Source organism: Rhea pennata, chromosome 1 (assembly GCF_028389875.1).
Source record: "Rhea pennata isolate bPtePen1 chromosome 1, bPtePen1.pri, whole genome shotgun sequence".
NCBI lineage: Eukaryota > Metazoa > Chordata > Aves > Rheiformes > Rheidae > Rhea > Rhea pennata.
Window position 1 is genome coordinate 209,064,525 of NC_084663.1, and position 17,542 is coordinate 209,082,066.

At 35.6% G+C, this 17,542-nt stretch overlaps 1 protein-coding gene across 5 annotated transcripts in view; it reads right to left on the reverse strand.

The window, feature by feature from the left end:
• The window catches only part of LOC134135676 (disks large homolog 2), a 740,305-nt gene that overhangs the window by 303,497 nt on the left and 419,266 nt on the right, over positions 1-17,542 (reverse strand). For all 5 annotated transcript variants that reach the window (XM_062567370.1, XM_062567369.1, XM_062567373.1 and 2 more), the window contains one exon: positions 16,407-16,576. In XM_062567370.1, the coding sequence (XP_062423354.1) occupies positions 16,407-16,576 (170 nt within the window). The remainder of the gene's footprint in view (positions 1-16,406; positions 16,577-17,542) is intronic.

Genomic DNA, 17,542 nt, shown 5'->3' on the forward strand with positions numbered 1-17,542 from the left:
TTGAAAATGCTGGAGGTAACCATATATGGCTGCCTTGCAAGAACAACCATTAATTCAGAGTATTTGCACATAAGAGGTGAAAACAGTAGGAAACCAAATTATCTCTTCTGTCCCATTTTTTATCTAACTCTAGTTCTTAAGAAAATTAACCTCATTGCAGTAAATTTGCTTTTGTAGCTCTCTCTATTTGATCTGCATCTCCTATTAAAAATTGGCATTCCTCCCTCAGATGTAGCTGATAATCCATAAAGTTTTTAGTATGAGGCAGAAGCATCTGGAAGTGGGATCAACACGGCAGGGCTTTATCTCGCTGGTGTAAACAAAGAGAAGTCCTTTATCCCTGACACTCTCCTCTCTCCACCAGACAATTTAGTAAAATCTTGAAGGTTTTTCTGCTTTTCCACTGTTGCTCATACTCTTAAATTTCACTTGACCTTTATTTAAGCCTTGGCTCATCCCATCTAGATTCAAGCATGTATTTTTTGGACCTAAGAAACAAAAATAACAACCCATGGCTCCTTTGCAGTGATGAGAACTAAGCAGGCAGTTACAGAAATCTGCAATGACTGCACAGAGTAAAGCCTTCAGTCAGCTGCCTGAGGCTAGTTTCAAATAAATCTCTATTGCTTTTACAGTATATATTATGTTGGGTTCAAACCCTGAAATAAGGTTCACTTTTCATGCATGCAGAAAACCAGCTGTTTCTGGCATAAGATCTAAACCTGTGCAGACAGTTTATCACAGTTTGTCTGTCAGTAACAAATAGCAGTACTTCCATAATTTTGCATTTAGCATAGTTAATTCATGAATTATGGCAATTATTGACAGCAGCACAAAATTATTTCCAACTCCTAATAATTTCAGTAAAAAGTATTTGATCCTGTAGATTTGTGCATCGAGATGTGTTTTAAGATAGTTATTAATTTTTGTTGAGATGTTAATTTTTTAAAACTATTAATATGTATAGCTGTGCTTTCCTTCACCTTTTTTTTTCATATGAAGATTCATTCTTGAAATTCATAGACTTAACAGCAGAGATAGCATCTATTCATGAATTAGTATAACTATTTACTGTGTATAATATTAGGTGATATACCTTTAACTGAGTACAGCTGGGTCACTGCTTTGTAAGTATGGATGGCTGTTCTAGCCAAATATTTAACAATTTGTCATGAATTAAATGGAGACAGAAGGGGCAGTCTGTCAGTTTGGGATCTGTTTAACAACTATAAATGTCAGGAAGAGACTCATCAATTTCTTTTGTTCCTCCTCCATCTGACGAAGGGAATTTAGCATTTATCTTCTTATTGCTGTTGCAAAACTGAACAGAAATACTTTCTCGAAAACTGTTTGGCAATTATGTTGATGCTTGAAAATACAAAATGAAATAAAAGTTCATCTTGCAGCCTCTTATCTATTTGCAATCCACTCATAAATAAACTGTCGCCCATTCAGTTACTTCCTCTTTAAAAAAATATAGAGGAATCAAGAGAGATTTACAAATATTTCTTTTTTTTTTATGCAAGGTAATTTACAGAGCCCTGATACTAAAAGTTTACAAGTATATAAATGCTACCGAGAAAGAAAACAGATGATTCTTACTGAACTAGAGCAATAAGGTGAAGGCACTCTGAAAATGGATTCATGAGTCATTGCACCTGGGTTTGACTCTTTTTGTCTCCCTGCAACTGTACTTTGGTTCAGTTTACTGGTAGTGCTTTCTTGCAATACTCTAAGAAACAAAGTGACACAAAAAGGCTTTGTTTGCCAGTCTATTTTCACAGAGTAGAAACAGTAAAATCAGAAACTTGCCTCTTCTTATACATTATTCTACATCTTTACTAAGGGCATTCTACTCTAATACTCTAATACTCTAATAGTAATACGTATCTAGAAAGATAGTGTGAACCCATATTTAAAATCTGCATTCAGCAATACAGATCTTTCCAGACTGGTCCTGGACACTCAAGATTTTCTAAGAGCTTGTGCTTAACAGCGTTGAGACTCAGGGTATAACATTTAAATGTAGTTTCATGCTGGGCTACACTACAGATTTTTGATGAACTATGGTTTCCTGGATATTTTTTAATCAGGTCTTTTATTGAGATAATAGCATGACAAATATCTTGCGATTTGTCCCTCAAGGGGTTCTAGCACAGGGAATTAACATGGGCTTTCCATCAGCTATTTTTGTTAACAACAATTCCCTCCACAATGCCAAAAGTAGGGTGTAGGTCTCAGTATCTGGGAAGTACGTACACAGTGCTCTGAAAAAGTGAAATCCTGCAAGAAAGAATGAATGCACTAGCATCTCATTTTACTCCCAGATTATTTATGAATGCACTAGCATCTTGTTTTACTCCCAGATTATTTCTCGGCCATCTCTATATAGAAATTTTAGACAGCTATTTGGATTAAGAGCTCCATCTCAGTGAGGCCCACAAATGCAGAACCCCAAGCCTACAAGACTGTGCTATTACACATAAAGAAACCCAACTCTGCCATAACCAGAAGAACATGTTGGTTATGAAGTCAAGATTTAGCATTAAATGATTCAGTGCAGTCTAAAGCAAAGGAGTCATGGCCAGCCTCCAAGTACTGAAAACCTGCTGCGAGACCAGCCTTTGATGAACAACCAGCTCTCCATCTGACCAAATTATTCCTAAGGAGCACAATCCTGGCTTGACTCACAGAGAAGCTGAAAAGTCAGGGAAATCCTAACTAGATGTGAATAAACAAATGCAGATTATCTGTTCCAATATTCATTAGTATTCATAGATATCAAGAGGATTCTTTTCTAAAAATGTTGTATCCCTCCTAGCCATACAGGAAGCAAAAAGACAAAAATCAAAATTACTAAATTACAGTTGAGAACAGGCAAAAGAAAAGTTTGTATTTTGTGTCTGGAAGATACCCTCTTTATCTTGCAGGTGTAGGGTTTAACTAGCCCTATCCTTGCTGTTTGTTTTCACACTGCAGTGAAAAAGAGGAAGTTATGATCACTGAATCCTGTGGCTTGAAGAAACTCAATGGATCATTTATTCCATTATCTTGGTCTGAGGTAGAACCAACTACAGTTACATCAAAGCTAACAAATTGATGTTCGACGCACCCAGAGATCTACAGTTCTGGGGACTTAGTAACCTGTCTGGTAATCTATTACAGCACAGTCCTCATTTGTCCTAAAACTCAGTCCAAGTCTTGTTTATCATAATTTGTCTATTAAGTTTTGTTGCACACAGAGCAAGCTCTTTCTTCAAAGATGTGCCGCAAAGGAAGAAGGTGGTTATCAGGAGCCCATTACCCCCTTCTAAGTATTTCAGATAAATGACTTCAGATCACTCAGTCTTTCCTTGTAGGATACGATTTCCAAATCTCTGATCATTTTTACTGCCTTCCCCTGGAGTCCTTCCAACTGCCCCACATCTTTCTTGAAGAGCAAAGCTCAAAGACAGCATTTTCCAGCTAAGCCTTTACCTGTGAAGGATGAAAGGACTGCTCATATGTCCCATAAACTATACTTCAATTTATAAATCCCATTATAGTCTTCAAATGTTTCACCACAGCATGATATTAGGTAAAGGATACTACAGCTAACATAGTCCTATATCATTTTCTGCAGGATTCTTGCCCAAACAGTTTTCCACTGAGCACTATTTATTAGATTAATTGATTATTTCTGTATAAAGTACCTTGCACTTGTTACCACTGAATCACATCTTGTTTTTTTTTTTTCAGACTATTTTCAATGTTAAGCCCTCCTAGCACATGGCGTCATCTGAGAAAAATGTGAAAAAGAATTACAAAAGGGAAGCCATATGACATCTAGTGCCTGTTAAGGCAATACTCTTTTGTTTTTTCCAGATGCTTACAAAGAGTTTTCCTATCTGTTCCAGTATTCCTTTGGCATTCTGAAGGCAAGCCTGATGGCTTTATAATCCTCCCGTTCCTCTTGTTCACTTCAGCAAAGACAAGTTAGCTGTTTGCTTTTACAGCTTTTCACCTTCTCCATGCAAATTTTCAAAAATAATCACTCTTAACACTCAGATGTCATCAACCAAGACTGAGTAGTCTGGGATCAAGAACACCAGGACCTGCAAGTGTAAAAATATCTAACTTATTTAAGTGCTGCCTGGTCTGTTCCTTCTTTATTTGAGGCTGAGGTCTTGTCCGTCTGTCACTGGTTTTAATCACGATAGGAACCTTATCACAGATGACTTTCCTGTGAAAATGGACGCCAGAAAATTGTTAGGAATTTTTTATATCATAGAATCATGTAATGAGTAAGGTTGGAAGGGACCTCTGGAGATCATCTAGTCCAACCTCCCTGCTCAAGCAGGGTCACCTACAGCATGTTAGACAGGGTTGCGTCCAGGCAGGCCTTGAAGATCTCCAGAGAAGAAGACTCCACAACCTCTCTGGGCAACCTGGTCCAGGGCTCCGTCACTCTCACAGGGAAGAAATTCCCCCTCACATTCAGGCACAACTTCCTGCGCTTCAGTTTCTGCCCATTGCCTCTTGTCCTGTCACATGGAACAACTGAAAAGAGTTTGTCCCTGTCCTCTTGACACCCTCCCTTCAGGTACTTGTACACATTGATCAGATCCCCCCTCACTCTTCTCTTCCCCAGGCTGAACAGGCCCAGCTCTCGCAGCCGTTCCTCGTAGGGCAGGTGCTCCAGCCCTCTGAGCATCTTTGTAGCCCTACGCTGGACTCTCTCCAGTAGCTCCATGTCTCTCTTGCACTGGGGAGCCCAGATATATGTTCCCTATGAAAAGGGAAAACACTTATCATGTGGTTACAAACAACCTCTGTGTGGTTACAAAGAACATCTCTAAACTGCAATTACTTTCTCTGCATTGCAGAAGGGATGTTATTTGCTATTCCAGAATTTAGAAGTATCATTATAAAATAATTTGTCAGATATTTTGGCTCTGGCGTTTGATGATTATTAGAAGTTATACATGCTACATACCCAACCTACAGATTATGGATAAGATTCACCTCTGGCCTATTACACCAACTGAGCTCATTTTTCAGTGAGCTCAGTTCACTGAATGTAAACATGCATGCCTACACTAAAACAACTACAAAATGTTTTGCTGTAATTTTATGCGTGTCTCATGTTTGTTGTGTGGGTAGTTATGTCTTTCTGATCATTTCATAAGATAACCTATACACTGTATTGCATAATAAAAGAAAAAAAAAAAGAAACAAAAACAAATTAGAAGAAAAAAGATTATTATATCCTGTTTGAAAATATCACTTTCCAAAGTGAAACTTTAGGCATGCTTTAAGGATATTTTTCTTTTAACTTATGCAACACATCTTTTTTAAAAAAATATTTTTTACCATTATATCCTATTTTATAGTTTCTTCAACTCTCTAAGATCTTGCTTTGCAACTGTTTCGTCCCATCAAAGGAAATGATGAAAATTCCTTCTAAAATCCATGAACCTGCTCTTAATCATTCATACAAATCACTGCTGAAAATTTAGGAGCCTACATCCTGGATACTGAATGCAGGGCTATACACTCTCGGAATACTTCAGATATATGAGCTAGCGCTTCTGGTTCCGAACCAAGTTTACACCATAGATACACATTGCTTTTTTGAAGTCTAAAAGTTGTCATTTGTCTTAGAAATGAGAAACTAAAGGCAGGAGTATTAAGCTGTATCTTTGCCTTTCTAATATAGTTTTAAAGGCAGACAAAAATGTAGGATGGAACAAGTCACAAGAACTTATTTTATCTTTCAGGTATGCTGAATGCTTCATGTTGAGAGAAAGATATCACCTTGCCATTGTCCCAAGAGGGTAAATTTCTGAATGAAAAGATCTTAAATAAGTGTCTGCAAGGCAAGAAAAACAACCGATATTTTCTCTTGGCTTTATTGCTTCCAGTAAAGAGGAAGAGCTGTCTGAGTGCCAAGAATCACCAGGTTTTTGGCACAGCAAGACTAAAGTTTGCTTTTGCAGCGAGCTTGATCTTACTGGGTGTGCAAAGTGGAATACCGCCGATCGCCGCAGAAGACCTCTGCAGCTGCACGGATCAGCTGTGTGGCTGTGACCGACTGGCACCAGCAGTGTCCGAGTTTTTGTGCACTGCCTGCAAAGCCCTAGAGCCGGGGCATGCCGGTCTCATTTCTTAAAGACGGCACATCTCAGTTAGGGTCTTGTATTCTCATCTGTGCAAATCACAGTAAATGGCAAAGGAATGCTTTCCATCTAAACTGAAAAAGAAAGCTTTTCTAGAAATATTAATATAACATTAAAAAAAAGCTGATAATGGAAGAACAGTTCTCCAAAGCTGTTGAGAAAGTGATTTAAAACAGTAACTAGTAAGTTAAAGCTAAACTACCATTGAGAAATTTCTTTCTCTTTGCCAGGTGTTCAGATCTGGTGACCACTTTCTACCTAAAATTCATCTAAAAAGAACCCAAGTTGCAGTCTTTTGTTTTCAGTAAGGTTAACTGCAATTATACCTAACTTCAGAATACTGAATGCAAAACAAGGATGACAAAGCTGCAGAAAGGATTTGGATATAGCATGGGGAACAGTCACACAAATGACTACTTGCAATTAATCACTTTGGCATCTGGCTTCTGACTGAGTGAGCTATTTTTTTCAGATGCTCAGAGATGCTTTAACACGCAGCCTTCCTTTCTGCAGCTAGCAGAAATAGAAGAATAATATTCACAATATAGAATATTTTTAAATAGTCTGCAGAATAATATTTTATAAATGCTGTCACTTGCACCTGTAAAACCTCAGTCAGCCTTGTGAGTCCCTCACTTTCAGAATCTCTAATGTCTTCTCAGAAGGCTCAGAAATTCTGACTGTCTGCCTATGCTTAGTGTTATCACAAAAAACGAGACAAGAACACAAGGAAAATGAATAGTTACAGCTCCTAAAGTTATATACATTTAATTAAATACACCTTTAAAGGTGTTTTTCATGGCACTACAATATTTTGCTGATGCCTGTTGTCTTCCAGACAGCAGATTTCTCAGGAAAGATCCTGGACCTCTAAAATACTATTAAGAAGACAGCAATTACTATGTAGATAATTAACAAAACAATAAAGGATGAAATCACTGCTCTGTAATTTCATCTGGTTAATCTGCCCATTTGGCTTTATATTCAGAAAGGAATGAGGCTCTGCAAAGATGCAACCATAAGGATTTTCAGTTGCAAGTGACAGCTATCATGTCTGTGAATGTATTCCACACAGGATGTTAAAGCCTTAAGACATCTTATGTTGCATCAGGATGTCACATCAGGCTCACCACAGTGGCTGTTACATAATTGTTTATTTATTAAATCAGTGAAAGATCAAGCATAAGTTTTATAGAATGGTTATCTGAGGAATGTAAGCAAAAGAATTTATAGATGGTGAAAAAAAGGTGGAAAGAACTCTCACTTCCTTGACAATTCTCACTCCCCCACTAAAAAAATAAATAAATTTAAAAAAATGTAGTTTCCTGTTTGCAGAAAGGCTTTTTTCTACACACAGCCCAGTAGTTCAGCAAATGATGCTATTCTCCTTCCTCATCTCTTGATTTATTGCATATCTGAATATAGTGACGAGATAGTGCAGCAGAATGTTAATTATCTGCTGCATCTCCTCCCTTTCTTATGTAGGCCTGATGCAGACAGCAACAGCAAATGTAGTAAAAGGGATCTTTTTTAACTGCCTTTATAACTCTTAAGGAACACTATAGAATGGAGAGGAAATGATGAAAATATTCCCTAACCCAGAAATGTATAGTCTGAAGGAAAAAACTAATACAAAGGCATGTTGTAAAACACAACATTACAAGACTTGTGCAAATTACATCATGTTTGGTAAGGAGAAAAAAAAATAGAACTGGAAAAAGAAGTTTGCCAAGACTAACTGGGAATTTGCATAATGCTTACCACAGACCAAAAGCGAGCTTAACTGTGGAGACAAGTTTGTGGGTTTTTTTTTAAATGATAGAGACAGAAAAGGGAATCATGCATGCAGCAATGAAATCAAAGCTTAAACCCTGCATTTTTCCATTGCTCATAATCAACAAACCCAAGGCAAAAGATAGTTCAAGGAACTTTTCAGCAGTGAACCAGAGATCCATACTTCGCCAGGTAATCCTCTGTAGTAAGCAACTTTGTTTGAATAAATCAAAGACAGTTTTTTTTTTTTTTTTTTTTTTGCTCTGTTGTCATCCAAGCCAGACCTAGAGATGCATCCATAACTGATCCAACTGCTGAGCACAGAAGATAAAACCACCTTCCCATTGCATTGATAAAGGAAGTGGACAAATAAACAAACAAACAAACAAAAATCTTCCATCCCTCATATTTCCACTGTGAACTTATAGAGTTAAACTGGCTAAGGTGCAAAGAACTATAATATGGGACATTGCAACAAAAGGATTGTCAACTTATGGTAAAGAATGAAAAAGAAAACAAGGTCACTTTGCTGCACGCTCTACATGCTAGTCTATGGCCAGAGATGATGAAATTATCTAAGCAATTGGATAGTAGTATGAAATTTCTACCTAATATAGAGGCAAAGCACAGCAGATTTTCTCTTGTTTTCATTGGAAAAAACAGTAGGTTCCAGCATCCAAGCCTACCTGCACCTCTTTCTTTCCCTGTGCTGCTGCTTTTGCTCAGCTGCAGCCACAGTTCATTAAGATGAATCGTATTCTACTGAAGCTGCCTCATCCGTAAGTATTGCTGAAGCAATTTAGTAATGATCTTAATGCTCAGCGCTATATTTTTATAGCCAGCTCAATTGGCTATTAAAATACAGCACTGCACTTTGAAATTGCTACCGCACCACTTCAGAAATAGTTATCATGATAACTGCAGGGTAGCAGAAAGGACTGTTCATTTCAGTAGAAACCTCACTCTTCATGAATGAAGACTGGAAATGATGCTTAAAATCTACTGAGAGTTTAGATGTTCGTTTTGCATATTAACCCTGGATCCTAAGAACTGTTTGGAAAGTTATTAAGAAATAAATGGTTTCGAGGGAAAGGATGCACATGCACACAAATATATACATACACACACACATATATGTATATATTTGTGTATATATGTAAAATATAGATTATATATATAATACAATTTATATTATCATATATATAAAAAATTGCTGTACAGTCCTCCAAGTTCCTTTGTTTATTCCTTTAGTGCAAATGGAAAGTGTCAGGAAAACACAAAAAAGGGAAGCAAAAATCATCACCAAAATGTAAAATTTCAAACAATTGATGTCCTGTAGCTCACAGGATAGAGCTTTTTAAATAATGAGACAGTCAGCCAAAGGGATGGCATTCAAATCAATGCTCCAACTTTATTTTGGTGCTATGGAAAGGCATCACACTATCTGTTGACTATTTAGCTCCAAACCTGTCTGAATTTGGTCTGACATGACAACACTCAGATACCACCATATTCCAATATAAAGCTATAGAAAGATCAAATCAAGTGTCCTCCAAATGTAGAAAAATTGTTTAAGTATTAGAACACAGAAAATGCTATGTCTCAGTCATAAAGATCATAAGCATTTCCCAATATTCTACAGAGTATCGCAAGATACCTAAGAACATCACAATGCAGAACAGCATATATATATTTTGAAGTTATATGAGGTACTTGTTAAAGAACTAGAAGAAACATATTTAAGCTTTAACAGTGAAAAAACAGCATGCTTCTTAGCCAGGTAACACAATGTAACAGCAAAATGGGACAGTCTTGAAAAACCTCCACTCCTCAACATGCCTCTTTTCTCCAAGTCACTTAAGTGCAATTGTAACCAACAACATGGCAGGTTTCTCCACTGCAGACCAAAGAAGCACTGGTACGCCACTCTAATAATAATAACTCTCGTCTGGTGAAATTATAATACATAAATGTCACTTTTTTCATATAATGGAAGGAGCCACTCCACACTCAGAATGGTTTTTAAGAACTGTTTCACATTGTGGTAATTTATACCGATGATATTGCAGGTCTGTAGTGGCCAAAGGCAGATAATATGTCTGACATTTTATTTGTGCCATAAAACAGAATATGATGAGAATACTAGCAGTATGCAGATATCATCACTTAAACTAAAAAATGTGATCCTGAGTCTCTGGAATATGAAGGTGCAGACATAACCTACCATTTTTTCTCCACTAGGCATTAACAGCAGTAATGCGTCAAAATATTTTTTAAAAACAGTAAATAGTCTTATAGCACTATCACAGAGCTTTCTAACTTTATGAGTTTCAAGAGTATACCACTTTTATGTGATAAAGTATGCAGATAGTCACATCTTCTTACATTAGACAATCCTAGCCTGCAGGGAAGGCATGTCTTTTAGTGATGTTAACTTATAAATGATGATTCTGAATCTCTATCTTAAAATTGGAAAATTATGTATTAGGGCTTGATAGAGCACTTGCTACTGATAGGATGAAATGCAAGTCCCCTTAAGCAAAGACATTTCACAAAAACTGGTATTTTAGTTTCAATTGTGGCATTTTTCTTTTCATTTCCTTTTGTAAGTGGTAATGAATTACACTAATATGAAGTGAAGAACTTTAAGTGGAGTTGAAAATCTAAATAATTGGTTAAATCTACATTCAGAAATGTTTGCTTGCTTCCTCATTTTTCTACAGTTTTCTCTTTAAAGTTGCTCCATTTTGCTCTGCTTTAGATCATGATTCATGAAAAAACTCACAGCACAAGAAGATGATAACATTGAAAAATAGAAGGAAATTCACAGTTTTAACGATCATAAGACTGAAAATTGTCTTTAAAGACTAGAAAGTTTAAGTTAATTCAAACTGTGAAAAACCCATTTTGCTCAAAGCACTTTGGAACCATCTTCATTTTTTTTCGCATGAAATTAAAAATGTTTTGAAAGTTTCAAGCCATCATAAACTAATTAAAAAAATCTATGAATCTATATAACTTGCACTGCAAATCCCCTCTCCCCATATCCTAAGGTTTGCTAAGCAGTGTTTAGTATCCAATACCAAGAAAATTAGATACTACATATGCCAGTGAAGTAGTAGAGGAAATAGGTATATTAATAAAAAAATACATATCATCATCAGTCTGAAGTAAGCATTCATAATCACTTATGAAACAGCAAGATTTGAAAGCTCTCAGTGTTTTCTGAAATTGTGAAAGAAATAATTGGGATTCTTCATTTACAAAAAGATGCCTGTTTCATTTTAAACGGTGTATCAGCTATTACCTGAAATAAAAAGCTAACCTTTGGCTTTGCTTTTAGTAGACAAAAATAGTAAGATTCCTTCTTTTCTCATTCAGAACAACACTTGAAAGATTAAAAACAAAAACAAAAAAAACTATTCTGCTGTCCTTACACATTTTTAGCAGAGTCAGTTTAACCAGACATTTCAAAAGTATGCTGAATTCCTCTGCGCTTTTTGAATGTATTTCCCAGCTGCCACTACAAGCTGGGATGATAAACAATAGAACACAGATTTTTCCACTAAGACCACTAATCCAAACTAAAACTTGAGTCAATCTTTGTGAAACTTATTTTTTTTGTAGACGGTAAGAGAGTAGAGAATGTTTCAGTAACAATTCAAGGCCATCCTGCAGTGAAACTATACCTTACATTTAGGTGAAAACTTCTGCAATTTTGAAAGAGAATTCCACCACTAATCAAAGAGTTTTCTTAGCATAGGAAGAAAAGTTCATTATTACTTATAGACTTTATTTGGCATCATCAAGAATAAAGCAAATAGTTACATGCAAAATAAATTTCACACATACTTCATGGTCCCTTCATGCCAGCGCAGCAAACAATGACAAGGAGCCTCTGGAACTGGTTATGCCTATTTAACACTTACATGTTGAGTATACATCCTTAGAAAAAAAATAAATGAATATTATGCCATTTCAACTGATCATTCATATCTTATTTCGAGTATTTTCTTGACCAGTTCAGGAGCATAGCGCTTGCTGATTACAGAAGAAAACTGGGACAAGGAGGCTAGGCCACCACAGAGACATACGTGGGCTGATTAGTACTCAACAGAAGTGTTAATTTCTAATTTAGAGCCCCAAAACATAGCAGTATCCCAAATGGGTTAAATGAAAAGTCAAAAAATGGCCCTAATTATGAGAGGAAGAAAGAGTAGAGAAATAAATACCCCAAGTATCTTTTGTTAGGTGCCCAAAATTGGGTGGGATGTATCTGATCAAAAGTTATCATTGGTTGAATGCACCAACAATGAGAAAAAGACAAGCTTATAGACAAGAAAAGAGAATTTTAGCTGTTACTCTTCCCAGAGTCTTTCCATCTAGAATGCAGTGAATGAAGGATAGCTGTAGCTATCACTTCCAGGTATCAATACAGTTTGAAAACTGTAAGGATAGTTACTCTTGAACAGTCAAAAAGAGTGAAGAAAACTTATCCTATTTCTATTTGATTTTATACTCAAGCCACTAGAATTTCCAGATGGCAGAATCCATATTCTCATATTCAATATAGTCTTCCTTTTTTTGGTGTTTTTAAATCTGCCGTTTCTCCTCTCAAGTTTCCTGGTACTCAGCTGTTCTGCTTCATATAACCCAAGCTTCATTTCTGCAGCTGTGTTTCTTTTAAGATGTCACATTTGCTATAGAATTGAGGTCAGAAGTCTATTTTGTGATCCAATACTGCTATAGTTACTGGAATCAGTATTTTCTGAAATTATTATTTTTTTCTTCTGGTTTATGATATTGGAGCTTATCCACTAAGTATTGTTAGATACAGTATTACACAACCAAAGTTTCTGGTAGTCAGCTTAACAAAGGTAAAATTCTATTTTGCTTGATGATTCTTAAAAATCAAGTTTAACTTCTGTAACTAATCTTACATTAAAGTACACTGTTCAATACTTTTTGTTTTTAATAAAGGGTAAATTTACAGTGTGATAGGGCATCATGATTCCCTGAAAATCTCTGAACAGATGGGGCACAGGGGACACTGTTGCTGAAGTTAGTAATTCAGTCCTCATGCATTATAAAGAGTTTGTTGCAAGGTCTTCTAGAAAGCTAAATCACAAGTTTTACACACACACACACACACACACACATATATATATATATATATATTTTTGAATATGTGCATGTTTGCTCTCCAGGAACAAATACTGTCACACTGTCATGTACACAATCCATTCTCATTATGGTTAGTCTTGCTATATTTCAACATAGAAAAACATATTACTTAAGGATGGGATTTTCAGTAGCACATGTAGCAATTACCTTCAACAGAATGTAGACATCAGCCAATATTTTCAATCGGATGTGGCAAAATGATTTAAATGTCTACATAGCTGCAGTTCTGTTAGAAACCTTGATTTTCTATTACACCACACACTTGTGTCTTCACTTATCTCTTTGCCCAAGGTCAAGTGGAAAAGTTATATGGTCTTTTATCATACCTAAATTTGGGACTTTTTTTTGTAAAGGAACAGGATCACTCTGGGACCTCCATCAGAAAAGCTCAGCCATTTCAGATACTTCATCACTTGCCAGCACACTGCCATGGCCTTGTCCTTCCCATAGGTCCAAATCATTGCTACTGAACTTTTGTTCAAAATAGATCTGCAAAATTAACCTATGTCTTCTATAACGATGGTCGCTAGCTGGAAAAAGTAACATCCATTTAAAAAATAATACAAAATAAAAAACCCTCCAATCCTTTATTGACTCGTAGCTTGTAAAAACCCTCGCCCTGATGAAATTAAAAGAATATTTATATGAATAGCCTTGCAAATTTATTTATCTATCTCTTTCAAGTGTTGACAGATATTATCTGTTGTACATACAGAGACAGGGAAGCTAGTGATTTCCAAGTTTACGTAGTACGGTGGAAAACAAGACTTGCTTTCACGTGGAAAATCCTCAGTGCAGTGAGGAACGAAGTCAGTAATATATTAACAGAGACAGGAAAAGAAGCATTTGAAAAGATATTTGCTACAGTAAGCTTAGCATGGAACAACCTTCTCATCTAAAGACTCATTCACTTTCCTTATTCACTTCTGTAAGCTAATGAGTAAGGAAGGAAAGACTGATGCAGGAACTACAACACTGACTTTCAGGTCCTGCTCCGGACACAAAAATTTGAGAAGTAAAAAAATGCTACTAAATATCTGTGTGGATTTATAAATACTGTAGTTGTTCCTGCACATTATGGCAATGGTGTGAAGTAACAACTCACAGGCAGATTACCTGAAATATGAATAGATAAGCACCATATGAGTGGCTAGCACTGAAATGTACAGCAAGATTCTTGGGTTATATTTGCAACTTCTACCACAAGTTTTCTATGACTCAAGAATTTTTTTTTTCATAGAAGAGTTTGAAATATTCAAAGAAAAACTGCTATGGAAATGCTAATTAGTATTGATATTAAGATTTTTGATCAATCTATACACTATTTTATTCATTCTGCTTTTTTCATCTGTAAAACATTGAAAACATACAAGGGAATGTTTTCTAAATGCTTAAATTATAAAGAGAAAAACTTTGTTTTTGCAAAGAACTAGCTCATCAGCTTTCTTTTTGCCCAACCAAGTTTCCAGTTAGCTTATTTCTATAATATTAAAGTTTTAAGAAGATATTCAGTTTAATGAATAAAATTCAACATATAAAAAATTCCAAGCATATAACTGTAGTAAATCTCATGTTCATAAAAATGTAAGTCCAAACTGATGTTTGTAGCACTAAGAAGCAATGTTTCTCTAACTGGTCGTAAAAGGTCCCCTTTTGGTATCCACATTATCAATTATTTTATGATAATTGATAAATAAATAAGTAAAATAGTTTCAGGCATATAATCGAAATAAACATCTTGCAAAAAACTTATAAGTAAGTGATTGCCTCTCATGTCCATTTCCATAATGCAGCAATTGATTTGGTCACACTGGATTTTTTTTTTTACTGCTTCATCACAATCTGAAAGGATATGTGAATTTTAGTTTCTTTAGCCTTAGGTTACTTAAAATGACTGTCCTATCACACACATGCTTAATTCCAAAGCTTTGAAAACACTGCCGCCTGCATCACCATTCTGATTTCAAGCACATACAAGTCTTATCATAGATGCCTTTCCACTTGAAAGTCAACTCAACATTACAACTGACCACAAGAATCCGGGCTGTTGGGAGTTCACCTTCAGATCTTACGGTGTCTTATTGTTTATCAAGAGTAGTGGATGATGGTTATATTGCTGTCACAAATAACCACGATACTGCTAAAAAATGTACAGCGCAACAAATACTGAAAACACTGTGCTAGCTTTGGTTGCTACTAATGGATAATATCAATAATTTCAAGTTTTTTATAAACCAATATAATCCATTACTTGTACAAAAACCTTCCTAAAGTACAGTGTAATAGTCACGTGAGATGAGATGTAAAGATGGAAAAAATACCGATTATTTACTGTAGGTGAAAGAAGTAGAATAATCTCATATGCATAACATTTTTAAAGACATGTAAATTCCTTCATCTCATATATATGTCATTAATTAAACACTTGGCTATGAAATAATTACTATGGAGCCAAAAATCTACTGCCTGTTCTTTCTATCTTCATATATAAGGAAAATATCCATTTTATTTACCTAGAAATTAGTGCTAAAGAAAAATACTGTAGCAAGAAGGAAATTTCAGCCAAGAAAAGCAATACATTAAATTAAAAATAAGAATATAGAGACTTTACCAAGGCTAAATTTTCACTTTAACAAACTTTTAACAGCTTTTTGTGGGGGCATTTGACAATATATACTTATATTTTCAAAAAGCCCTTTTTTCTGTAACTAGATGTTTCTGCTAACAGCAATAATGCAGATTTAGACTAGCGAAGGCTTCATCCTAGATTTCTATGTTTTTTTGATGAAGGAAAAAATAAAATTCTTCTATGTATCTACAACAGTTTATTCTCTGTCTTCTTGTTCCAAATGGTTTCACTGCAGGAGAAATTGCTGACATGAAAGTAGAAAGGAGACGTAGGATAGTCATAAATCCTTTTGAAACAAAAGAAGAATTCAGAAAGACTGTATCCAACAGCATCTTAAAGTAAGGTCATGGTCTTGGTGGAGAAACTTCAGAGGAAGAATGTCTGTCTGTCAGTGTAGTGCATAATATTTCTGCATCTTACATTTGCTTTGGAGGCAATGAGCCATCTCTACAGTGAACATCAAACGAAACAAACTACAACTTCCTAATTCCTTTATAAGGAATAATTTTAATTTATAACTAAAAAAATATGCAACCAATTAATTCAATTTCTAACAGCCTAAACTCACTGCGTTTCAGTATTGGCAGGTCAATCAGTTAACAAATGAACAAACAGAGGTCAAACATCAAGTTTAAAATGGATGTCTTCATTTTCATACTTACCTTTGGGTCCTTTGAACAACTTGATCTCTACTACGGTCTCCAGAATAGGTCTCCTTCGGCGAACATACAGTCGAACTATGGAGCCAGCCTCTTTCAGGGCCTCCACTGCTTTGCTATGTGAGACTTCTGACACATCGACCTCATTCACTCGCAAGATACAGTCGTTGACCCTACAAGAAAGGCAAAGAATCACACCTAGTAAATGCTTCAGCTGTTATTTTGGACTCCAGTTTCATCAGAAGTGCTGTTAAACAAAAAAACACTTCACTACAAAGTTTGTCAGACAAATTCAATGCAATATGCTTCATCAGTGATGATGATGATGAGGGAAATGGAATGCTTACTGCCCCAAAAGGTGCACCCAATTCAATCTAAAGCCTAGTTAATCATCTACGCCTATTGTTCTCCTCCATAAATTGGGGCTGCATCCACCACAGTGGCAGAAACGAGTAATAAACAGCTTCTCTTCTTTATAGAGCTTTATTGAAAGACTTTTATTCAACATTATAATCAGGTTACAGCATTCATGCTTCATGCTATTACTGCAATGCTTGCTCTTAAGGAAACCAACTGAATTAATTTAATACAGATTGACCATTAATCATTCAAATACTTCCTTAAATCTCTTACATTTCTTCACCAGAGCCAACCAATTTGAATCATCAAAGTAAAAATGCTGTCCTGCAGAAAGCAAACAATTTAAAAGGAACATTTCATGTTAAGTAATTTGAGTAAATATCATTGCTTATATTTTCATCACTGTCTGTAGGCTCTGAGACCCGCTGTGTGGTAATATTATTTATTTTTTGTTAAACTACGACTGACCATTAATCATTCAAATACCTCCTTAAATCTCTTACATTTCTTCACCAGAGCCAACCAATCTGAATCATCAAAGTAAAAATGCTGTCCTACAGAAAGTAGACAATTTAAAAGGAACATTTCATGTCAAATAATTTGAGTAAATATTATTGCTTATATTTTCATCACTGTCTGTAGGCTCTCAGACCTGCTGTGTGGTAATATCACCTATTTTTTGTTAAACTACGAATGAAATTCCCTCATATTCTTATTAAAAGGTATCTACTATACTATCTTAGGATAAACTAATTGATTAACCCTCAAAATGTCCTGGT